A 24,687-nucleotide genomic window follows, 5' to 3' on the forward strand; every position below is an offset into this window, starting at 1 on the left:
GATTAGGTTTGGGGAAGACTAACGTGGCTTGTGTTCTTCATGTTATATCCGAAATTGTTAGAACTTGATATGCTTTTTAATGGAACTGAAGCCTTTTGAAGGTTTGATGCTGTCAGAACGTTGAATACCTGCAAAACTACACAAGATCAAAAGCTAAACTTGAAATGAGGAACATTCATTTTTAGATGTTCTGAAGTCATAGGTTGTAGACTGTCTGGAATAGGCAAAAAGCTGGAGGCAACTTACAGCAGAACATATATAGAGAGACACTTATGTGCACGTAACATTTTACACAGATATAGATATAAAATATTTGCAGCAGCATGCACTAATATTTTTCAAGCAGCCTCAAGAGAAGAAAATGTAATTTGGGGATTTATCTTGATACATGCCATGCAAAGCAGAAAAAGATTTGGTGTTTCATTCCTAGAATTCTTAAATGCATCATTTGTGTTTTGTTTTAAGACCTTACACATCTTGACTTGCAGATTAATTTATTTTAAGTTGCTGGAGATTGGTAATTAACTTGTTATAAAACTGATAGTAAAAGTGTTATGAGTAAAATGTGCTGCTTTTGAGAAATATGCTTCAATTTATGTAAGCATTAGTATTTCAACATGTGTTAGAAAATCAGATTTCCGGTACTCTTGAACTACTGACATTTTAGGTGTTGTCATGTCTCTTTTGGTGCTACCTTGTGTGTAGATTTCTCAAGCCTAAAATAATGAAATGTATGTTAAAAACATGTTGTAGCGCTCTGCGGCTGCAGCCGGGTTTTCCTTCTACTCTCTGCCTTTCAAATAGCACTGGAGAGAGCACGGACTTTCTGCCCGTTACCAATTCATTCTTTCTGTTTTGTGCATGCCAGAGCCTGAATTTGCATTAGGTATGGAGTTATTGGCAGAAGTTTGCTACTCTCCGCAATTTCAAAACTACTTGTTAAAAAAAGTTCATGCCTGAAAGTACTTTGAAAAGCTGAATTCCCAAATGGTTTCCAGTTGGGCTTACAGTTGTGGTTTTCAGTTTTTTTACTGATGTTTGTGAAAGGTAGATTTGAGTAAAGGGACTAATATTAAAATACATAGGATGAGATGATGTCAAATTCAATTAAAAAAAAAGAAAATGACCTGTCTGATTCCTTTAGGTTATACTAAGTTTAAAGTGTTATTCTAACAAAATAAACAATTTGCAGAGATCAGCATAGGTTTAAGTTGATTTGCTCCATTTACCCTACCAATTTGGACAGAAGAATGTAATGCTTACTTGGAAATGTCTTTCAAATATTACATTATAGATTAATTTACAGGCTGTATAATGCTGTTATCCATAAAACTTTTTTACCCATCTTGAAAATCAAGTTCTAAAATAAATGTATGTGAGAACTGGCCTTTTCTCTTTCAGTAGATCATTGCAGATAAATTGGGGTAAATTATTTGTTTCAAGTAAAAGCATTCATTTACACTGGAAAAAATATCTCAGATTTACGAAAAACCACTGTGACGTTTTTCCTGTTGCCCTTGCAATGGTGAACACAGATTTAGTAAGTCTTTATTAAATTAGTGACTTGGCTAAGTTTCAAATTGGGCTTGAGTTCTTAGGCTTGTCTCGAAGAAGCTGATTGCAAACAAATACAGAACTATCTCCATACATTTGATGAAAGAAATTTTGTGAGAGAAGCCCACAACTTAAATCATATTAATAGACAATAGATTAATAGGTGGCAGATTAGTAGATGATAACTTGTAATGATTATGAGCCTTTAAGGTGGCTTTGTATTTCGTCTGTAGCTTTCAATGCGTATTAATTTGTTGTTGTATGTTTTTAGTCTATAAAAGTGTGGTTTTGCTCATGATTTGACTTTGTGGTAATGATACACGTGGAGGTATCAAAACACAGATGACGAATTCCAGGGCGCAGGTATCAACTGGCACTCAGTTTTCTGCATTGCTGGGGAAGAAAAGGTTTGCTGGGGAAGGTGCGACCCTTCCTTTCTTGACTTGGTGCCCTTCACTCTGCAGCTTGTAGTGATGGATTTTGTGTCCCATCAGAGCTCTTGACCCTTTGTACTACCCAATTAGTGGCTGCCTTTCCTTGGGCTGATGATGTTGTGATCTAGGCATTGATCTGAGTCTCTGCTGATAGATGTTTCACGCTCTTTGGTGGAAAGAAATGATGAAACACTGATCTACAATGGCACTTTGTTACTGAAAGTTGGTTTTTTTTTTAACAGTAGATTAAATTGTCATTTGCAGCTCGTAGCTGTGTTTGATGAGCAAGATCCGCACCATGGAGGTGATGGCACCAGCGCCAGCTCGACAGGCACACAAAGCCCGGAGATTTTCGGCAGTGAGCTTGGCTCCAACGCGGCATCAGCCTTTCAGCCTTACCAAGCAACAAGTGAAATTGAGGTCACCCCTTCAGTGCTTCGTGCAAGTGAGTAAATGTTCTCGGTATCTCAACATGTTTCATCTTAATTTACGAGGATGCCAAGTGCTGTTACCCATTCATGCTGCTGGGAATATGATTCATTATCAGTCCTTATTGAAAGCTGATCAAAATTGAGAAACTGCGTAAATGCTTATTGCATGCAAGTAAACAAACCTTTCTGTTATAATAAATTATTTATAAACTGCTTTTAGGAGCAATAAACTCCCTCTGCGCTGCCAGTTTAAAATTGTCCTCACACTGAAAAATCACAGCAAAGTTTCCAAATGCAGTTGCTGCACAGTGCAATTTTCAGTTTGCCAGTTCTATTCCATTTAATGAAGAAAAGGGTAAAAAGAAACTAAATATAGGAGCACTTTCTACTGAACCTGTCAATGTTGCTAGGTTATGCTTGTCACCTTTCCGTAAAAGCACCTGCTGATACGTGCATTTATTGTGTTGCAAAAACACACTTTGAAAACCAGAAACCATAGCCAGGAACATTGCTTTGTGTTGTTTACTTCAACACTGGGAAGATTAGTTTTCAAAGCCATGAAGTAGGAATTCACAGTTCTTGCTCAGGCAGGATCTTTGAATATTTCAGCTTATTAAGAAGAAAAATCACCCAACAAGATTTACTGTGTAATTTTCGTTGTTGTGTAAAGTACCATGCAAACAAGGCCATGTTGGAGAAAGTGTTGTGCCCCTCTTACTGTAGTGTCTATCGTTTCGCTCACTGAAGTTTTGAAGTAGTGTCTCCATTCCAGAAAATTCTTGGCAGAAATCATTATCAGTCAGTCCTTTGATATTCTACAGATGCAGCATTTGAAACAACTATTTATCATTCCCAAGAGATTACTTTTCTGTAGGTGTTCATTTAATTGATAAAATCTGTGTTTAAGCCATCAGGTAAAACACAAATGGAAAAGTTACAACTCTGTAAGTTTGAGAGGTTTTGTACCTGGGTGTTTTCTGTAAAATTTAGAGAGCAATACTTAACAATTAGCTTACATAGAGTTGAATGTGTATAATTTTGAGCAATAGCTATGCTTCATTACAACACAGAATTAAATTAGGGAAAAGATTAATGCCAGGATAAAGAAGTATCCTGGAATTTCAGAACCCTTCCGTTTTGCTGTCACCAGGGTATGCCATTGCTGAACGCACATTTCATTTCTATGCATAAGCCAAAAAACTGTCCTCCTGGGTTCTCAACTTAGGAGAGCTTAGAGCAGACAGATACATTTTGTCCTTAGTGTTATTATCTGGTGTATTATACAGTACGTTGATGTTAGTGCATCAAAATCATATAGTGCAGATAAAATTCAGTGATATACTGGACAGCTCACTTATCTTCAGTGTCATTCTGGAAAATACCTGGAATACTTAGCTAGTTCACCAGTTGCTAAAGTGACCAAAAAGTGCTTTGAGACTCTGTGATACAAAGGTCTATAGAAATGCAGAAGACTCTTAAAACTGTTGTTAAGAATTATAGATCTTTTGAACTTTTTATAAAAGTATGCAAAAATAAAATGATTGAAATGATTTGTCATAAATGTGTTATCACAAATCAGATATGTTCTCTTATCTAGCTAATTCTTTTTTGTTTGTTTGTTTGTTTTTTTTTACTGTTGACAATTAGATATATTTTGGTTTTAAATGTTCCAAACCACAGGCTTGGAATCCCAGTCCAGTAACATTATCCTGTATTAAACATACCTATTTCAAGAATTTCATTTAAATATACATTGAAAATGGAAATAATATCCCTATTGTATTTCCTTTATAACTTGTGAAGTGAAGCATAGCATACAAATGGTATTCTCAGTATTTCAAATAATTATCTTCTTACTGTGTAAGTTCTATTCAGCAAATAAAACCCATCCAGTTTTGTGGTAGATGCAGATCCTGATTATTACATGTTGACAAGGTCATATATCTATTAATTGGATTGGAGATGGGATACAAAATTGCTGTAATTATTGTAATTTTCTAGCTAATTGCAGGGTTGGCGGTGAATATTTTACTTCTAACAAATGAAAAACAGTATTCCGTCTGAAATTGGTTTGTAGCATTTTCGACATTTTGTTTTACATCTCCGGTGCTTTTTGCTCGCAAGCCGGGCTCCGTTTCTCCGCGGTTTGCTGGCAGAAGCGGCGCTTTGTGCCATTCTGCTCCCGCTCACCTGCACCCGCGGGGTCCGGAGCGCTCTCCCTGCATTAGGCTGGGGCTTAAGGGCCTGCTGAGATTTTCATCTCTTTGTTCTGGTTGCCATGCTACCCCTTTTGTTTGTTTATAGATCACGCCATCGCTCCTCTCCCAGCAAGGGAAAGGTTAGCTAGATCAGGTCCAGCTGGAAAAGTAATATTCATCTGGATTCTCTCTTTTCCCATGCACAAACACAGCCTGTACTTTGCACACGAGGGGGTTGTGTCAAATTGAATCTTCCCCTCTAAATGTGGAAACAAAAATGAGACTGGCCTATACCCCCTACGTTGTTTTGCAGTGTGAAAACACAATTCATCGATACAAGCAGTTGATTTATTTATGTTTCTTATCTAGCTCTTTCTCTTTTACTGCTTTTCTATTGCCCAAGTTAAACTTCCTCTTGTATTTCATCAGTTGAGCTGCATTTTTTTCTAAGCGTACAGTACACAAGGCGGTTTTTGTGTGTGCCTGCGTGCTTTCTGAGAAGAGGTTGGAAGCTCACTGCAGAAGATTGTTAAAGCAGACTGATGTTTATTCCCTGCTGAAATATAAACTGGAGGCGCAGGTGAAAATTGCCAAACCTAATGAGCAATTTGGCAGATAAGACAGGATGTCAGGCAGTGACAGTTCAGCAGCGGGTGCACTGCCTGTGAACCAAGTTGTTTGTTTCACAGTACCGCATTTAAATATTGTAAATAAAATCCCTTTCCAGCTACATGAGATATTGTGAAAAGGGTCATCTCTTTGTCTAGTTTTCCTTTTAAGTTATTTAGCTGTGTTAAATAGCCAAGGGTGGTCTTAGTTCTTGGTCTTGGTGTGATCATATGTTACAGGTCTCTCTGAATATTTCAGCAGTTACAGTTAAAAAGCATTTTTAATATATAACATTATTTGGAAAATATATTGAGAGGTTTAGAGGACTGATTTTTTTTTTTTTTCCTCCTAGACCACACCAGAGTGAGGGCGCTGGGAGATATTCTTTCTTTCTTTAGCTGTTTAATGAGTGGGTATCGAGAAGATGAAGCCAGACTCTTCTCACATGGGCACATTATTGCTGCAGGCAACAAACACAAGGTATAACAAGGAGAATGCCAGTTAGATATTAGGAAACCATTTTTCACCTCAAGAGTGAAACAGGCTGCTCAGAGAAGTTGTGGCAACTCCATCCTTGGAGATGGAGAGAACTTGGCTGAGCATGGCCTTGGGCAACCTGATCCAGCTCGTCCTGTTCTGCGTGGAGGGGTTGGACCAAATGACCTCTAGAGGTCTTGTCTAATCTCCAAAGTTACCGTGTAATTCTGTGACTCCAAATAGTTAAAAAAACTGAAGGGTCTGCTTCTTGAAGCTATTATTTGCAAAATCAAACTGTGCTCATGGTGAAATATTTAGCAGAGTTCTGCCATCGTGTTGTGCACGTACAGCTTCCCAGTGTGGTTTGGTATTGCACTAGTTTGTGCCAGTGGGACACAGGTAAGCTGACCATGCCTTTTAGAACACTGCTGCTTTTGTTTTCGACATGTCTTTGATAGCTATGTGTCGGTTCTTAAAAATAAGATATAAGGTAATTGTTAGGTTCTCTGAAAGGCTGGAGGGTGAGCATCTCCCCGAAATGCTGGCCAGAGGAGTCTAAGAAATTACTAAGAGCTAGCTGAAAATGGTGCACTCTAGTGATGGATTTGCTCAAGTGGTCCTCATAATGTATTTTAGTAGGACTCTTGGCATCAGTTTCATATTCTGGTCACAGAAGCAGACTATGGGGGGGAGGGGAAAAAAAGTCTAGATGAGAATATTGTGAAGCAAGGGCACAGCTGGCTGTGAGGATGTACTAAAAGGGCAGAGGAGCAAAGAACTTGCTGCAGCTTCACATCTTTGTTTACCTGGCAGTGTGGCTGTTGCTGTGAGGTTCCTTGTGTACATCTGTGCTCCTACCCTGCAATAAGCACAAGTTTATTCCTCATGGGTTAGAGCACGCATGCAGAGTTCGTTGACATAGTAAAGTTCATGACCTTGCTTGCCTTTGAATTTGTGGATTGCTCTGTGCCCTCAGAGTAGTTTTTAGTAATTCACTGGCAAATTAGTAGGACATGTCAAGCATAGTCCCCGAGGGCTCTCTTAGGTTAAGGACTGTTCAGTATTTTAATAAATCTGAACTGGAATAGAGTATTGCATAAAAAGCTAAGGTGGAATTTCAAGCACTTTGGATGTCAAGGTTTCAGTTCAGCATTCACTTCATATGTGTATAAACTGTTTTGAAATCAGTGAGATGTGCACAGTCACTGCATCTAGAAAGAAAAAAGTAATATGCAAGGCAACACTAATGCACAGCTAACTACACAGTGCTGCCAGAAGGATCTGGGCATTATAGTGCATTATTATAGTGCATCTGGGCATTATGCTCTTCCACCACAAGATCAAAGGCAAATGCTGTTGTGGACTCACTGAAAGTCTTCGTGCTCACAACTACTCCAGTGAGAAAGTGAAGAAAAAGAAATTGTAAATGAGTTGGAGAGAGCAGAAAGAGAGTAACAAGAGAAGGATGATTTGGAGACTATGACCAAGCATTGAAAGGACTGGTTTACTTACTTAAGCCAAGATAAAAACTGATAGGGTCCAAGTCTTCAAATATATTAATTTCTTCTCATTCTCCATGCCTGCTAAGAGAAGGGCAGTTGGCATTTCCTGGGGAGAAGCTATTTTGGGTAACCTCTAGGCATAAAAAACATTTTTACACCTGATGTAACAAGCAAGTCTTAGTGGGAAGGGTTCAGAGCCGTGTTCTGTGCATTGCGGAGTGGGGCCACGTGCTGTAACCCAGGAAGGCAACACCCGGCTGGTGGTGGCAGCTCTGTCCTGTTCCTGGCCACTGGGGTGTTTGGTAACCACAGATGAGCCGCTTCTTGTGTCCATTGTAAATATGTGCGTATCTTTTCTTAGCATCTCACAATTTGAGTGTTCAAAAAAATCCAATACTAAGCAAACCAGTTCAAGGTGGGAGTGCATAAATAAGTGTGTGAATTTCAAGTACTTTAAAATTGCTGTTTTAAATATGGCACTTCACTGATTTGATACAAGTATTTATGTAGAGTCCCAAATGCATATTCTGAGAATTAATTTGTTAATATTTCTAAGTGCCTTTGTTTAAAGGTCTGGAGCACTGCATGCTAGTATGTTGGCAAACAACTGCAAAGGTGAGTTCATGTTTGTTCTGGTTTCAACAATGACGATGGTTTCAGCATTCTTTCCCACATATGGCCATGAGAAACTTTTTTGTTCTTGTTTATATCTCTTTGACTCCTTGTTCAACTGTGAGTCAGCTTTATGTATGGAAATAAAGTCATTTTCAACTGTTGAAGAACTAAGGAAGTAAGAGATTAAAAGAGGGAGTAAGAGAAAGATGAATTCATCAAAAAACAGATGTTTGGAGCTTTATCAGATGGAGTTATCTCCAGGGTTAAGTAACTGCTTACAAAATGTAGAGAAAGTCACCCCCATTTATAATGAAAGATTATGGCTTTACAGGCAATGTTTGCTAAAGTCAGTGGGAGGTTTTCCACTAGCTCCACCGAGCTTTGGGTCAGGTCAGCTTTCTGTGGTGAGTCTGCTTGGTCAGGAACATTCATCGGTGGCCAGCTGGTGTTCAGGTGCCTGTCATTCCAGTGCAGTTCCAGGAATGAATTCCAAAAGATTTCCTGACCATCATGCCCACTTTTACTTCATTGCCAGATTCTCAAATGTTTCCTTTACCATGTTGGATAATAGAAAAAGAACCTTGAACTTGAGGCTTGCACCAAGCTGTTGGCAGCTGAATAAGGAAGGTTTCTCATGCATCAGAGTTTGAGGAGAAGATTTAGCAAAGTCTGTTTCCTCACCTTCTGGTGCTCTCGCTGTTCAGGAATTCTTATCGCATTTATCCCTGTAGCTCTATCAAGGATGTGATTGTTTTAAAGCCAGAGTTATTGAATCAAAAAATCGGTACCAGGTGCTGCTTTCTTCCAGGAGGCTAAATTTGTTCTTTCTACAGCACAGTTCTGACTTGAGCGATCTCCAGTTGGTGTTTTCTCCAAGCGTAGTGCTCTGCTGTTAATTTGGGATTGTTGAGCAGTTTAAAAACCATGTGTTTTTGATGAGACCATGACACGTTTGTAAAAACAAATGGATTTTAAACTGCTTAAGTTGCTAAATTAAACTTTAATATCTTCAATCTTCTCAGTATACGATCAAGGAAAATACTGTAGCTTCAAGTAGGATTAAAAAAATCCTTGAAACCAATAAAGCAAAGAATTTTAGAACTTACTGGATTCTGTAGAGGAAGCCTGAGTAATCATGGGGCATTTGAAGATGTCATTCCATATGGTGAGGGCTTCTATCTTTGAGTACTGATAATGGGGAGTAATAAAAATACAGTATTGCATCTGATACCTGTTTGTATTTTGTACCATATCTGTGATATGAGAGGTAGAAAGGAAGGGTTATGAAGATATGAAATATTGAATTTGAATAGTTTAAGAAGTCAGGTTTGGATATTAGCCTAAATTTGACATCTTAAATAGATTTAATGATCACTTGAACAAGAAGCTATTATGGTAATCACAGCTGTATTCTAAGAATGTTTTGATATGCATGTGTGGTGGTGGTATTGCTGGGTTTTATATTCCCTATATTTAAATGAAAGGCAACTTTTTCCTTAAGGAACTGTATTTCTATGTATACAAAAATGTTATGCCATTTTATCCAATCAAACGTTACAGTGTAGTGGCAGAAGTCCATCGTATTGTGGTACCATGGGTTTAATCCCATTGTGGTAAAGCCATCTGTTTATTGAAAGAGTTTGTCATCACGCATGTATCAATAAGTGTAATAACTCTTTCTATAGACAATTTCTTGATTACTCCTCTATTTCTTGTTATGACATTGTAAGCAAACAAGAAGGAGCACACGAAGGCAAAGGAGCATGAATCTGCAATGAGTAGAGAATGTTTATCCTGGTACAGACAACCAGCCAGTGAAATTTTTAACTTTATGGAGGCATGTGTAAATATTACACTTTTTTTTTAACCAACAGTTCCTAAAAACCTCATGCAGTATTTATAGGCACTTATTCTGAAATGTGTTAAAACAGTATGCTTCAAGGCATCCTTAATATCCAGAACCACCAGTCAGCAAGAGTAACTGGCATCCCAGTCGTGTTTTGCTTTGCTTTGAGGCAACAGCATCAGTCTCTGCGGGGTGGACTACTGACATAAATTACTCGCAGACATTTTGCCAACCGGAGAGGATGCAGAGTTTGTTAAATGTACTTAATTATTCACTTGGTCCTAAGCAGGATGATCTTATGGGAAGGGTGTTGGAGGGCTAGGGAAGAGTGTTGTGATGCCGGGAGCTCTGTGCAATCCTCTCTGCGGGGTTACGCTCTGTTCAATGCAACAGCTAGTGGCTGTCCGTCCCCCCGCAGCCCCCTAAACAAAGAAGGATGTGGATATTTTTGACCCAGCCCCAGGCCGTAAGATATTGTACTTAAAGTATATCGTTAATTAGGCGAAACTTGTACTTCAGTGGGAGCATTGTTGCTTGTTTTCGTTCTTAGTTCACAAGGGATCTTCTTGCTCCCTTCTTTATTACATTTGCAGCACGTGCACTCACATACTCTTTTTTCAGACAGGGATGTGTTTTGGAGATAGACCATCTCTTTTGGTGATTACTGGGAAAAAGTTGCTTTAAATTCTGTGTCTTTTGACATGTTCTTTTGAGAGGGATGAAAGAGGGACAGATGGCTGCTAGTCGAATAGGCTTGTTTTTTAGTTTGTTTTTTATTTACTCTCTCATGCATTGTAAAGGACTTAACAATGAATACAGAAATAACGGAGTGAATGAGAAGTAACTTTCCATTAATCTATTGCCTTGCTTCATATTTTTAAAAAGACGAAAGTTGTTATTTCTCCCACCCATCTCTTGTTGTAAATCTGAAATGAATTGTGTAAGAAAGATGAGCTTCAGAAACGCTGTAGCTTCATGGTGGGGGCAGATAAAGCATTTAGGGTGAGAATCAAGCATATGCATTTAAGGAACTTTTATTTGGAGATTTTGGCACCCAGTAGCACTGGATGCTGTGGGGATGACAAACCCGACTTGAGCCCTCTGCCCGCTGGGCTCGGCTCAGCGCAGCGCAGCTCAGCGCAGCTCCACGGCCCCCAGCGGCCCACGCGCAGGGCCCCCTCGACTCCCTTCTGTGACACAGATGGGGGCCCCTCTGTGACACGGCCGCCACCGCGCTGGGGTGGCTTTCACCACCCGGGCTGGTGGTAGAACTTGGCTGTTTGGATTGGAGGTGGATGTGGACTCGGGCTGCGTTCCAGGTCTATGTTTCTTGCTTCCGTTATGGATTTAGTTAATTCTGTCAACATTTTTGGATTTACAGAAACGGGAAGTGATTGTGTATGTGGGAAGGGAGTTGAGCACCACGTGCGTTTACAAGTAAAAGCAAAAATTGGTGCTTAGGTTAAGATAAAATATTTGTACTACTACTTGCATGCATACAGTAAAGGGCTGTACAAAGACAGCAATACTAAGCTATTGTGTTAACTTCTAGAAATTGAGTATGTGAGTCAGGGACTAGGCTTCTCAAAGCAAACTTTGGTCAACCATTAAAACCTTATCCCGAGGGGTGGATTTGATTCAACTCTCTCGTACAGCACTGTACACAATGGGAAGTAAAACTGGGACTCTTTTGGCAATTGCTGAGCAACAGCTGAGTCAAAGCAGACACAATGGATGGGGTTAATATCGACCGACTTCAGGTTCTGCATCTGAGCTAAATACCCAAGACAGCCTGGTTTCTCATCGCTGGGGAGGAATGGACACCGTTAGACTGAGTTCGTCTGGCCTGTTTTACAGCTGATGTCAGGATGCAATGGAGTATGGCCTAGACTACCTGCACTGGCTCATCTCCATTGATGGCAGAGAAGCAGAGTTGGCCAGTTCTGAAATAGATGTTTGGGGTTCCCATTCTGCATGTGGTTTACCTCACACCATAAAAGTAAATTTTTATACGAAAGATTTTTTTTTTTTCTTTAGGAAGTAGGATGTTGCCTTTGTTGCCTTAAAAATGGTCACTTGTGTATTTGGAAGAGAAAGGCTAGAAGTGGCATTTTACAAAGCCAGCTATTTATTAGTTTGACTTACAAAGCAATTTTACGTGGCCTCAGAAAGTTCTTCCACAGCCATAATTATGCTTGGGAACCATATCTGGGTTGTGGACAGTATGTCTTGAATGCAGCTAGTCCCATGTTAGCTTTTTTTCAGAGTAAAATTGTGTTTTAGAAAGTTCCATGTAATTTTATGGTTAAACCAGCATCGTCACCTGCCTTGGGTCTGACTCTGGTATCTAGGCAATTAGTGCAGTAATGCTCCCAGCTGGGTAACCTCTGCAAAGAGGCAGCCGTACTTTTTCTTGCCATGCGTTCTCAGAACTCAAAGCATAACAGGTCATGCCATGTGGCACTGAAATGCCAGCCTAAATCTGGGGAAACAAGCACAACATGGAGTTCCCGAGCGCTGAAGGACCTGAGTTGTCTTCTCTGCCCTGTGCAGCTGAGTGTGTCTGTACCCCGGTCCGTCCCGCACCGCGCAGCGTCTGGGTGTTAGGAACACCCTGCCCTTCCGTCCGTGCAGGGTATCTCGGCTCCCCGTGGGCTCAGGAGAGGAAAGCTGTGCCTGTGCTCAGCCTCTGGATGGGTGGCTGGGGAAAGGAGCTTTGCCTCGAATACAGGCTATGAAAGGAAATGCCTTTGCAGGTTTGCAGACAGAATAACAGTGAGCAACAACTGCTGAGACTGAACTAACATTTGAAGCAAGGGTAGCAGTTCATTTTTAGTAGATTATACAAGAATAAAATTATGTTCACCAGTTTCTGACAAGAGGATGGACACACGTGTCTTGTTAACCAGCCTTATAAAATGTACAAATTGATCTCTCAATGGTTTTTGGTAAATCCTCTGCTGATCGGTCTGCTTTTGGGCTTTCCGGAACCGAAACCTCAGAAATGTTTTCTGCATATGAAAGCTTTATCCACCAAATATAAAAACGATGTTAATAGAATCATAGAATAGTTTGGGTTGGAAGGGACCTTCCAAGGTCATCTAGTCCAACCCCCCTGCAGTGAGCAGGAACATCTTCAGCTAGATCAGGTTGCTCAGAGCCCCGTCCAGCCTGGCCTTGAATGTCTCCAGGGATGGGGCATCTACCACCTCACTGGGCAACCTGGGCCAGAGTTTCACCACCTCATTGTAAAAAATTTCTTCCTCATGTTGACGACTTCTATTCCAACCCTGTTTAAGCTCTGAGGTTTAAGACCTTCATTAGATGACAGAGGGATTTTAGGTCAAGCACTGCCTGACTTTCACAATGATTTCCATCTGAAGGGTCTTGCATAGTGAAGTCTCTTCATGTTTTATTTAAAGTTTTAGTTGGGCTCTTGACTCAGAAGAATAAATAAAAATGAAGGGCTTACTAGGAGTGCTGCAGTGAAAAAATTATGGAACTGCTTTTTCAAATGAACTGCATGACATTTATCCATGAAAAATATCCATTAAGTGAGTGAATAAAGTTATTGCTCTAGTTTGACGTACCAGGCAATATATCTGTGCATATTGTACATGTGGGTGATTTACCTCTACCTCTGTTTTGAATTCGCCTTTAAAGTATTAAAACATAAGTGGGCAAAGTCTTCCCATAATCCTGCTTTCCCACAGCTCTTTGCTGTGTTTCTTAAAATGTAACACTACCGTTGAAGTAAGTATTTTCACTTTGTCCACCCAAAATCTGTTGCTGGTACTGAGACAGTATTTCTAGTTTGCCCTTTGGCAGTGACCAGGGGTGTGGGACATGTAGCCGAAGGCTTGGGGAGAGGCTCTCTGCCGGAGCACCGGCTCTGTGGTGGGCAGGGCGGTCCCCAGGAGCCAGAGGAAGAGGAGGGAAAGGAGGAAGATAAGCCACCTGCAAGCAGTGAAGGAGGAGAAAACAGAACCTAGCCCCCAAAAAAGTGGAGAGTGAAAAAGCTTCATTGAAACTGCAGCCACGAATGTTAGTTTATTACAGCTTGCTCTGTGTACTTCTTGTGTTAGCCGAAGAGTTTATACTTGAATACTGTGTGTCTGTTGGCAGTTTGTCCATGCAGTTGTGCGTTGTGGTGGCAGCAAATCCAGAAAGCCCACAGAAGATGAGAGTACCCAAAAAGTGCGTGATGGAGCTGTGTCCCTGTGGGGCCAGGAGGGAGCAGTTGCCGCAGGGCAGCGGGTGCTTGGCCGTGCTTGGACCTCCCATTCTTCTCATCACGGCCACCAGGGTACGCACCCAGCAGGATGAGCTCATGGAGTGTGGTGCATGCCTGTGTCCAACCTATTTGTGCTTTTACATTAGAATTTCCTTGAAGTTCTTAATGGCTGTGAGTTCAGGTAGTATTGTAATACCGATATTTATGTGCTGTTTACCTGGTATGACTGCTGGTGTACAAGCCATCTTCTAGGAGTCTTATGTCATTCTGCATTTTACTAGAATGATTTTGTGGATGTGAATTCTTTGCATGGGATTCCAGTTACAAGCTGAATTGAATATTAAATTGCTCCTCAAACCTTCAAGGCAATGCATCAGCTTCACTCATACTGAGCAATTTGTTCTGTGCTGTATGTGCCATGTACCGGCTTTAGTTTCTGAATTCTCCCGGGGCTAGGATTCTGCTCCATGCATTTCCATTTTTCTTTTTAAAAGTTGGAATGTTTTACTAAGGGTGAAAAGTATTTTAAATGAAATATTTTAATTTGTTCTCATGTTATGTACTTGTATTGCCCCCCTCTCATCTAGGTTTCATCAGATGTTTTAAATATTTTCTGAGTACATGTGCTTTCAAGGTTTTTCTGCAAATCCAATCATGTTTAACAGGCACTGAGTCCTTGTGAATCAATGTTGTGTTTTTCTCTACTTTATGCCTCCCAGATCTTGAGTTCTAGGACAAGAGATTTTCAGTGTTTTTTGTATGAAAGCAGATAAGATTGGTACATAGTTAGAATTCCCTTGGAAAGGAACAGAGTTTCAGACCTTGGAGGCATTGCATTGACCGCAAGTTTTGTAGAGTTTAGTAAGTTTAGTAAGTAATTAAATCCAGTAATACAGCATATCCTGTTTCAGAAGTGATAGGTTTTGTAAGGAAAGCTGTACTTGTGTTTTTTTTCCTTTTTCCTCTTTTTTTTTTTCTTAAACTTAAGCAAGTGGCGTATGTAACATATTAGGAAATACGGTGTTTGCTTGATCTTACATTGGAAAAAGTCGGAAAAGTTGATTTTAATGTCATAGTTTTAGCAAGATGGATGGTAATTTTCACTCGTAGATGCATGTGCTTAATTCAGAGTTTAATTTTCACCTTGACCATCCAACAGCCATAACTGTTTTCTTACTTTTTCACTTGCACTGCGATATAAATTGTTTGTTCTATGTTTCCTTACTTGATTTTATTCCCCACGATTTTTTCTGTCATTTGCGTTAAGATGCCTAAAAGGTCATTTTTAACAACGAAAAGTGAGGAGATGTCAAAGGTAGGGCTGCCGATTAAGGCTGTCCATGTGCTCTGTGCTTTCTGTCTGTAGTTATCAAGCTGCAGAGCACGAGATGCTCAGCATGTGCGATGGGGATAAGGCTTTAGCGTGAGAGAAGGTTCGCTGGTGACTCTGCTCCTTCCTTCGGTTTCCATTTGGTGACTTCCAGATTGAGAACCTGGCACAGCTGGGTTAACCTGATGCCTCGTGGAAATTTTAGAAAAGAGAAAACCACTTCATATCAGCCCACAATGAGAAACAGAGGGATAACGGGAAAGAGAAGGCGTGGAGCTCAGAAAAGAGAAAAGAGGAAAAAAAAAAAGGGAGCTAGTGGCAGGGAATACTTGCCTCCCTGGGTACAAATAAAAATACATAACTGTTTCCTTGATGTTACTTTGCCGTATAAACAATTACCCTAGGAGCCACGTAAGTGATGTATGATTATGAGAGAGAAATGAGTGGGTTTCTGCTGCTTCCCCCCTCCCTTTCTTTTTGTTTGCAAAACTATCTGTAGAATCTGAGACCTGGTCCATGCCAGAAAATGCAAAAAAAAGTTTAAGACGTGAAAGAGGATAATCCCACATGATTGCACTTTTGTTATTTCTCAAGTGTTAATCACAAAATGAAAAATGGTATTGTGTGTAATCTTAGATTTGTATAAGTGCTTGATGACATTTTGAATTACCTTTCCTGAAACACAAACTGTGGCTGTCTCAGATGTAGAAGACATTCACTGAATTGCAGAGCTTTAAAAATGACAGTCCTGGGGCTTTGATGGATTCCGTGTCTCTTGAAATCTTGAAATTAAAGTCAATATTTTTCTGTATTTCCAACAGAAGTTAAAAGACTAAATGCAGACGTTATTGCACAGTGTACCTGGGCTTATATAGGTGTTTGACAGGATGATCACAGGGTGTTTGCAGGATTTGAGTTATGAGGCTTGTTTGGGGTCTTGCTGTAGTGCTGCAGTGTGTGTGGCGAATGATTCTTCACATACTTGGACTTTGTGGTTTTCTCATTTAATGTTCTTCTGTATTTGTTTTCTTAGCATTTTCTTTTTTGTGCAGTTATTTCAGCTGTACTCTCTCTCCCTGTTTATGGTGATCATTCCAGCAGGTTCTGTAGTCTTTCCATGCCATCCACCACAGCCTGTCTCCAACTGTATTGCTGTAACACCCTTTTACCCTGCAAACTTTCCAGCAACCTGGTTTCTTGTTCATCGCTGTTTTGTTTGTAGGTGGAGAGTATGGTTGGTTTTTTTTTTTTTTTTTATTAATCTGCCTGTCTGTCTGTCTGTCTATCTATCTATCTATCTATCATCTATTTTTGTTATCGTTTGAGTTTTTTATTTTAGGAGAAAAAGGAGAAAATTTGCTTTAAAGGTTGTTTACATTTGGTTTTTGATTCAGCTCCTTCCTCCTCAGTCCTGACTAAGGAGGGTGGACAGCATCTAGTTCCATCACCATGGCCTGGGCTGGTCTTGTTCTCCTGTGGGGCCAGCTGGCAACTGAGCTGCTACCCAGGAAACTGGGGTTAATAAAAGTGCTCCATTACCTTTTTACAATTTCTTGGCCCTTTAGCGGAAACTGGTCTGTTTTGGCCCAGCTAAAAAATGGACATTTTGAAACCTTTTCTTCCAGAGTATTTCTCCTCTTTACTGTACTTCATGGCCAAGTGCTGGTGTAGCTGTGCCGCAAAAAATTCCTGAGACTATATTTTGCAGCAATGGTTTCATGTGTGCTCTGACTTAATTAGTTGCAAAAACCAGCTTATATCTCTGGCTGTATTAGGGAGCTTCATGCTGTTGTGGCATGATTGCCTATTGTTGAACCTTCAATGCAAAAGACAGTTTACCTTGCAGATGGGTTTTTTTGGAAAGAAAAATAGGTTAAAGATGTAAGCCACCACATAAATGCTAAATATGACTACAAAATGCAAAAATAATGATATAAAATTCTGTGAGGAAAGCCATGCAAGAATGCCTGTGGGCCTAGGTTTTTATCCCTTTGCTTTTACAGCAAGAGACTAAAAATGCTTATGCAATATTAATTCAGGATATACAGCAAATTGGCGTTTGGAAGCATTCAATTTTCTTCCTAATTGTTCTCCATTCACTTGGCCGATTATTAGTAATTTCAGGGAATTAGAGATGCTCCTTTTAGAAGTTTCTAGTGAACTCTTCAGAATTGTCAAACAATAACAAACCTGCCACTTAGGCAGCAATTTTCTCTCTCGCCCTGCTCACACTGATGTTAGATGGCTGTTTGGAAAGGCTAGACAAGCAAGCTGCCATGCAGCAAATCAGCAGGACATTTTTTTTTTTCAGCCTCATGCTGCTGAGTGAATATTGATGCGAGAAATTTTGTGTTTGTTTTGTTCATGCAAAGACTTTGTGCCTCCAGTTTGGGCCCAAGGAGGTGTTTTTTTCTTGGCTGCAAGATCTGCAAAAATGTATTTCGTTGAGGAACATAATGCTATATCTTTGTGGATTAAACTTGTATTTCTTTAGTCATCTCCAGGTGAGTCCCGCAAGAATGTAATTCAAAGTGCGTGATGTCCAGGTCTTCCCTTTTCCTCTGCTGTAAAAGGAAAAGGGAAACGAAATTGTTAAAACCCCTCAGGGATGGGGTTGTGAAGTGCCATTTACTGAAAAGGTGGTGTCCTCTGCTCTCTGGCTGTGTCACAGGACACTTCCCAAAGCACAAAGCGTGCGCAGGGACAGGAGCTGCAAACCTGCACCCAGGAAGGGCTGTTGGCAGGGACAGTTTGGTGGGGATGTCAGCAGCAGCGGGGGCAGTGACCCGCTGGGCTATGGGATGGACCCACCTGTAGCTTAGGGATGTGCTGGGCAGCAGCATCGCTCAGTCTCTGTCTCTCCTTTTCTCCTGGTTTAGTGGGACAAGGGGATCAACATGCCCATGCTGTTCCTGCGCCGACTGGGAGTGAAGAGTGTGGACACGTGAACGAGTGTGGGCTCAGGCGGTTTTGGCTCTTGTGCCTCTCGGCGTAGCTGTTCCCAGACCTGCTAAGGGCAGCAGCAAAGCTCTTGGAGATGCTGAACTGCTTTTCTCCCCAGCTAGGTGGAAGCACCAAAAATGGCAAAACTTGGTCTAGTGATCTTATTTGCAATAAGCAAACTGCTTCTGAGGAATGTGTGAGCAACTCGGCTTTACCTAGTTTTGATAATCTCACAAAAAGCAAATACACCTGTTTGGTTTATTTTAATTTGCCCTATGTTAGAATTGCCATAGTAATCACACAAAAATACAGTGATGCTTAGATTCCAAGAGCTGATAAAATCCAGGGGAGGTGAGTGAGAGGTGCTTGATGCTGAGCAGGGCAGGGGAACAGCCCAACCTGCCCTCGTGTCCAGCAGCAACACGGTCTGTGAGGGCCGCATCCAGGAGCTGGGCCTCCGTGAGTGGCCTCTCCTCTGGCTGGCTTTTGCATGGTGAAGCAGAGCCCCTCTCTCAGAAATGTTCTGCTATGGAGAGGTGGGGACAACGCTCTTATTAATATTCAGATTTTATGTCCCACATATGCTTAGTCTCGGCTCCCACTTTAAACTGTTTGAGGAGGTTTGCCTTTTGCGCAGGTATTGTGTGACCAATGAACGAGTTTTCTCTGCTTATGAACTTTGAGTTTAAGAGAAAGGGTGTTAAACATCCTTTGGAAGTGTTTTCAAATGCTTTAAAAATACATAAATCCAAATCTCATCTGAGATACAAAAGTGAACTGTGTCTTGAATTAATAAATTTTCAAATAGATTTACAAATCCCAAAGAAGAAACATGAAGTAATGAACTTGTTCTAAGAAAGCTATTTAGTTTCAGAAACTTTTAAAAAATATTTTTAGCATTTATGTGAATGATTTGGAAGATAACATTTCAGTTTCTATACAGACAGGATCCCAACTAGAACTGTGTCTGTGTAAATACAGATTTACTTTTGTTCTGGGGTGACGTTAAAAAACACGTGCATGAGGATTCTCTGTTTTGAATAGCCTTTTTATTTGTAGTGATGATTAAGTATCTTACATATTCTTTAATGTGGTAGATTTTTTTGACATCTCATGTGAAATATTAAATACATTAGTTCTGCTATAGTTGTTAAAATAGTCTTGCTTCAGAGATTACATCAATATAGGTAACTAAACAATAATAAGCTATTTTTCTGCTCTCTTATTCTACATGAAATTCAACATAGCTATTAGTAAAGTAGTTTTTAGTCAGAAGCACCATGTATAATGTAAAAATACTGTATTTTGGCAAAATAAATGTGAACAATTTCTTACAGTAATTTTCAGATTTTGAACTGAGCACTTCAAAGAACAGAGGAGTTTTCCTTCTAGAAGCACACTGACTGCTTGATGCACGCTGGAGAGAAGTTGATGATCTGTGAGAGCCTATGGATGTTCTTCTATTCACAGTCATTTGTACATCCTCCCATGTTTGTTCTGTGAATGCTCAGGTGCCGCATACAAACCTCATAAGGATGCATGTATTGAAAAATCAGTATGCTAGGGAGGTCTTAATACCAGAAAGCTTTCTAAATCCTAATTTAAGATAAAAATGGTGATACTAAGACATGTTCCCTAAAATCCATTGCTCTCAGGTGGGTTAAAGGAGTAACTCCATCAGTACAGGAGATGGCTCTCTTCTCATGTGGCTTTCTTTTAGTGGTTATGCAAGATAACTTTCTTCCTTTTGAGGAGTAGCAAATACCTGAATGGCATTTCACAGAGCCATTTTGAAGGACTGAAGTTACAAAATGTTATTACAGTGATTTTTATTTTTGGTCATAGCAGCAGCATTTACAGATATGCAGCTACGAGCTGGGTAGGAGAAGCCTGTGGATGCTGAGGGTTGGACACCGTAGTGCTCTTAGAGTTGCCCTTTACGTCCTGACTGTGGCATCCAAGTGCAGCTTGGGTGTTCTCACCCTGAAGGGGCAGCTCCTCCTTTGCATCTCCATGTCGACAGTTGGAGGGATAGCGACCCTTCGATGTTCCTCTTTTACTCCTGGATGTGTTTTCTCATTGACTGCGGTTGTCGCCCGTGACAATGCCGGGCTGTCACTCAGGGAGGTGAGCGCTCTGTCCATCCTCTCATGGACTAGAGGAACTGGAGTTCCTTTGTTTCCCTGGTTTCTCTTCTGTCCATCCTTGGTAGAGGTCTTGCCAACTTGTTATCTTTCTTCAGGGAGGCCTTGGAGAGAGCGAGGTGTCTCTAGTAGCACAAGGGACTTAAACTGGGTGGAGGTGCAGAAGGAGACATTCCGGTGCCAGACCAGTTGTAACTACATTTTTCTTCTGCTCTGCGGAAAATGTGATGTGTTTGAGGGGTTTTGCAGACAACTCTTGTTCAGCTGATTACTTGCAGTGCCTTTTTCCTGGATATCCTCTCCTGGGCTGTTGATTTTCCTTCGAATCTGTTGGGAATCCTCATGTTCAAGCAGCCGCCCCCAATTATTCTTGGTAATGGAAGAGGACCAAGTAATATACACTGCCTGTCCCTTCTTTTTCTTGTTTCAGTATATCAGTACATTTTGGGCTGCAGAACAATAAATACCTTATTAATCTCCTTTGAAGAATGAAAGAGAATGAAAGCCCCTTAGTAGTATAAAATTAATAATAATGATAGTAATTTTAAAACTAGTATTTTTTTTGTAAAATAAAAGTTGTATGCCTCATGTTCCGTTTTTGCATTCAGATATTGTTGTAGCACATTCTAGGATGAGACAAGGATGAAGGCTTGTGGTGTAGAGACAGCTTGGAAAAGTCAGCTGCTGGGAACCTGGAAAATTCTGGCATGAAGTATATATATCATAGCATTTCAGTAAATATCTTCTGTTAGTTCTGGCTAAAGCTGCTTCTCCACTAAGAAAGATGATCTTCATCTCTGGGCTAGAACCAATCACAAATTGTAAGGAAAATTGGCAACTGCAAGCATGAAAAGTCATTGATCCAAAAATTCATGAACCGTCTTTCATGTAGTGAGATTTCTTTTTGAAGTTCAGCTGAGGCTCTTTCTATTTGCTTATTCTTGGTTTTGAACTTCTAGGGATAATTTTTGACTCTCTTCAACCTTGGCAATGTGAAATAAAAATAAAAGATTGAGAGGTATGTAATTAAGCATGCAGCGTAACTGCATATTTCCATGGTTGTAAAAGGGAGGAGAGAAAAAAAAGAAAAGGGAGGGAAGATTACAAAAAAAAAAGATAGATGTTGCTAAAGTTTCTCCAGGGTTTAGAAAATGTTCTACATTTCCAGAATAGAACAATTCAGGCACCCTGGTCTTGTAAGGGACTTTGTAAAGTGCATGTTGAGATAGACAAGAAAGCTCAACTTTGCAGGTGCTTCAAGGAGCAGCTAGTCTCCTACTGTGCATTAGGCATGTGTTTTTTTTTTTTTTTTAAAGGATATAGTTTATTATTATAATCTGTTTCTAGTAAAGAAGAAGAATTAAAGATGTCTGTTGGTCTGTCACCCCTTGGCGAACAGCAGATGTTCTGTTTTATTGTCCCAATGTGGGCATTATCCGCACAATTTAGCCAACAACTTCCAGTATAGGCTAAATTGTCTTACTCCCTATTTGGCTACTGGGAACACCGGAGTTTTCTACAGAAAGTGATCTTTAACCTTGAGAGTTAATGAGAAGATTTCAGCTTGTTGTGCTGATAGCTGGAGCTTCTTATTCTCTACTCATGTAATTGAAAGAGCTTGTTTGGATGCTGCTAGGTTTATGCAGTCCCCAAACTTCACAGCTTCCCAGACCGTTCTCCGACCTACCTCCGATGAAAGGTCAGGCGTCTTTTTGCAGAGAGCCGCGCTATCTGTCCTCCCGTGTCCTGGGCATGGCAGCTCTGCTGCCGGGCGTCCCCTGTGCATGAGGAGGGTTGGTGGCATTTCTTCTCGTTACTTAAAACACGCAAATACTTGATTTGTCTTTAGGGATTCAGCTTGATACTTGTAGCTGAATGACAGAAAATCATATTCTTGAGATCTTTATTCTCTGTGCTTTGCCTTTGAGCTGTATTAGTCCCTGCGTGCAGAAGAGCCTTCTGCTAAAATTGTCTATAGGAGCACATGGGGTGGCATGACATGGCCTTTTCCTAGTTCTGCGTCAGATCTGTTATTCTTCTTGGTCATCAGCGGCAGATATGAGCTCAGCGAAACGTTAACTCGCAGGGATTTGATAACACTTTAAATGAGAGCGTGTTTCATGAATGTACCAACGTGTTTCTAATAATCCTAGTAAATGTTTCTGTCATGGAAACAAGAACAAGTGCTATTAAAATTGCAGAAGCTGTTAATAATTTTTAATAGTTGTTCAGGACTATGTTCGCTCTATCTTGTTATAGATGTTAGCTGTATTTTTTTTTTTTCCCATATCGGAAGCTCAGTAGTGTGCAGTAGAGGCTCTTTCTTCCCTCATGTTCTTTTTTTTTCTTTAAATTTTGTGCATATAGCTATGCAAATGCATGCACAGTTAATTTCTGGGAACAAAACAAGACCAAAACCAAAATAAAAACAAACAAAACCCTCACCAAAAAAACCAAAAAACCCCCAAAAAACAACAACAAAACCCCCCCCCAAAACCCCCAAACTGTGAAAACAAACAAAGGCCTTTAAATGATTGTAGCCAAATTTTATTGATTGTCATAACTATTATGCTTTGGTTAAAAAGCTATGTAAACAATTTCTTTAATGAAGCTATGTGGATTTTGGGTAGTGCAGGTTCAGCTCCACCTCCAGGTGTTAATATCCCAAAACTGTTGCCTTCTCCAGCCCCGCAGTGGCTTGCGAGCTGGGTATAAGCCACCATTTTTACAGCTCAGACAAACCCCAGCTGGGTTTTTGCCGATTCCTGTACTTGTCGGCGGTGGAGCGAGGCTGGAGCCTCCCCTGGCCGCGGGGAGGAGAGGCCGGGTGCCCAGTGCCTGCTCCGTGGAAACGTGGAGTGGCGCCAGACGAACGGCCGAACACTTTCAAAGGTGGAGCATTCATCTGGCCGCTGGCAAAGCAATACCTCTTCCCTCACCGTTTCAAGTATAAATGAGGTGAACAACCATCACACATCGTTTGTTCACCGTGCACGTAGTTAAGATACCGATAGCATCTCACTGCTGCCTGTTATTTATCATACTCTGGACTATTTGGTGATGGTCCCGTTGTGTTGTCTTTACTAATCCACAAGTTTGGTTGTTTTTTCCCCCTTCTAAGCCCCAGTAGAAATACCGTAGGTTTTCATTTCCTTGCTGTTGGCTGGTAGGGTTTCCTTTGGCGGGCGGGAGCCACAGAGGTGATGCAGAAGGGCAGCCCTTGGGGCAGCGCAGGCCTTACCTTTTGAAAAGTCAATTAACATTAGCGCTGTAATGAATGAGCCAGTGGATGCAGCATTAGGTTCTGATGGAGATTAGGGAAGGAGATTCCTGTATCAGCTTTGTAAGAACTTGTGTACCAACACACACTAATTACACACATACTGCTGAACTGCGCTTAAGCCTGTATCCAGATATGATCTGCATAGGAATTCCCACCTCACATATGAAGTGATGTAGCGATGCACGAGGCTGTGTTGACAGCAGATGTTGACAGAAAGTCGATTCTAGAATAAGTCAGAAGCGGATTACAGACTGGCAAGTAGTTCAGAACCCCCAGTATCTGGAACTGCACAGTAATGGCACTTCCATCAACCCCTTTTCCTTGTAAAAAGGCACCATGGTGGCCTGGGGACCAGAAAGGGATCATGACATTGGCAACCACAGCAGGTTTTCTGTGGCTGAAACTCACTGATGAAAGAACCTTGATGTGTATCATGCATATCACGTTATTCCTGGTTCTTCCCAACTGAACTCTTCAAGTTACAGTCTAAATCCTATTGTTGCATCTATATTTCTGCCCTTCTGTCCAGAAAAAAGTCGGAATCTTCTTCCTCTAAGTGAGCCTTTCTGAACCTACCCAAAGCAATTAGACTGTGAACAGTGTACAGTTTTCACAGCCCTGCATTATGGTCACTATCAGGAGCAACTTTACCATTCAGTTTTAGGGGATTTTTCAAAGTTGTGGTAAGGAAAATATCTGCCAGCTTCCTGTGTTTCAGAGCGGTGAAGCATTATCAACTCAAAGCAGCTAGGAATTGCTTCCTCTCATTGCAACCCCCTGCCTGCACTGCAAAATGAATCATGAGTGCAGAGACAAAATACAGTGCCTTCATTTTAATATAACTAAATATCAATCAGAGTCTTATTAGCAAGGCATGATCTTTGATGTAAGCAGAAAAACTTCAGCAGGAGCAACGTTGATGATGCTTCTACTGTCACACAAGTGTTTGAAGAGGTAACAAGCAAGATGATATTTTGCAAAAAAATTTGTAACATCTGGGGGACTAGAAGTGCACTTTTCCTGGATTTGTAGCCATAGTGTGAAAATAGGTAAAGAGGTAACCCAGCATGTTTTAGTGAAGTCCATG

The 24,687-nt window shown here is 40.7% G+C and overlaps 1 protein-coding gene across 13 annotated transcripts in view; it reads left to right on the forward strand.

Moving 5' to 3' along the window:
- Positions 1–24,687, forward strand: part of PARD3 (par-3 family cell polarity regulator) — a 455,490-nt gene that overhangs the window by 147,536 nt on the left and 283,267 nt on the right. For all 13 annotated transcript variants that reach the window (XM_065628469.1, XM_065628475.1, XM_065628473.1 and 10 more), the window contains exon 3: positions 2,253–2,433. In XM_065628469.1, coding sequence (XP_065484541.1) covers positions 2,253–2,433 — 181 coding nt within the window. The remainder of the gene's footprint in view (positions 1–2,252; positions 2,434–24,687) is intronic.

Source organism: Caloenas nicobarica, chromosome 2 (assembly GCF_036013445.1).
Source record: "Caloenas nicobarica isolate bCalNic1 chromosome 2, bCalNic1.hap1, whole genome shotgun sequence".
NCBI lineage: Eukaryota > Metazoa > Chordata > Aves > Columbiformes > Columbidae > Caloenas > Caloenas nicobarica.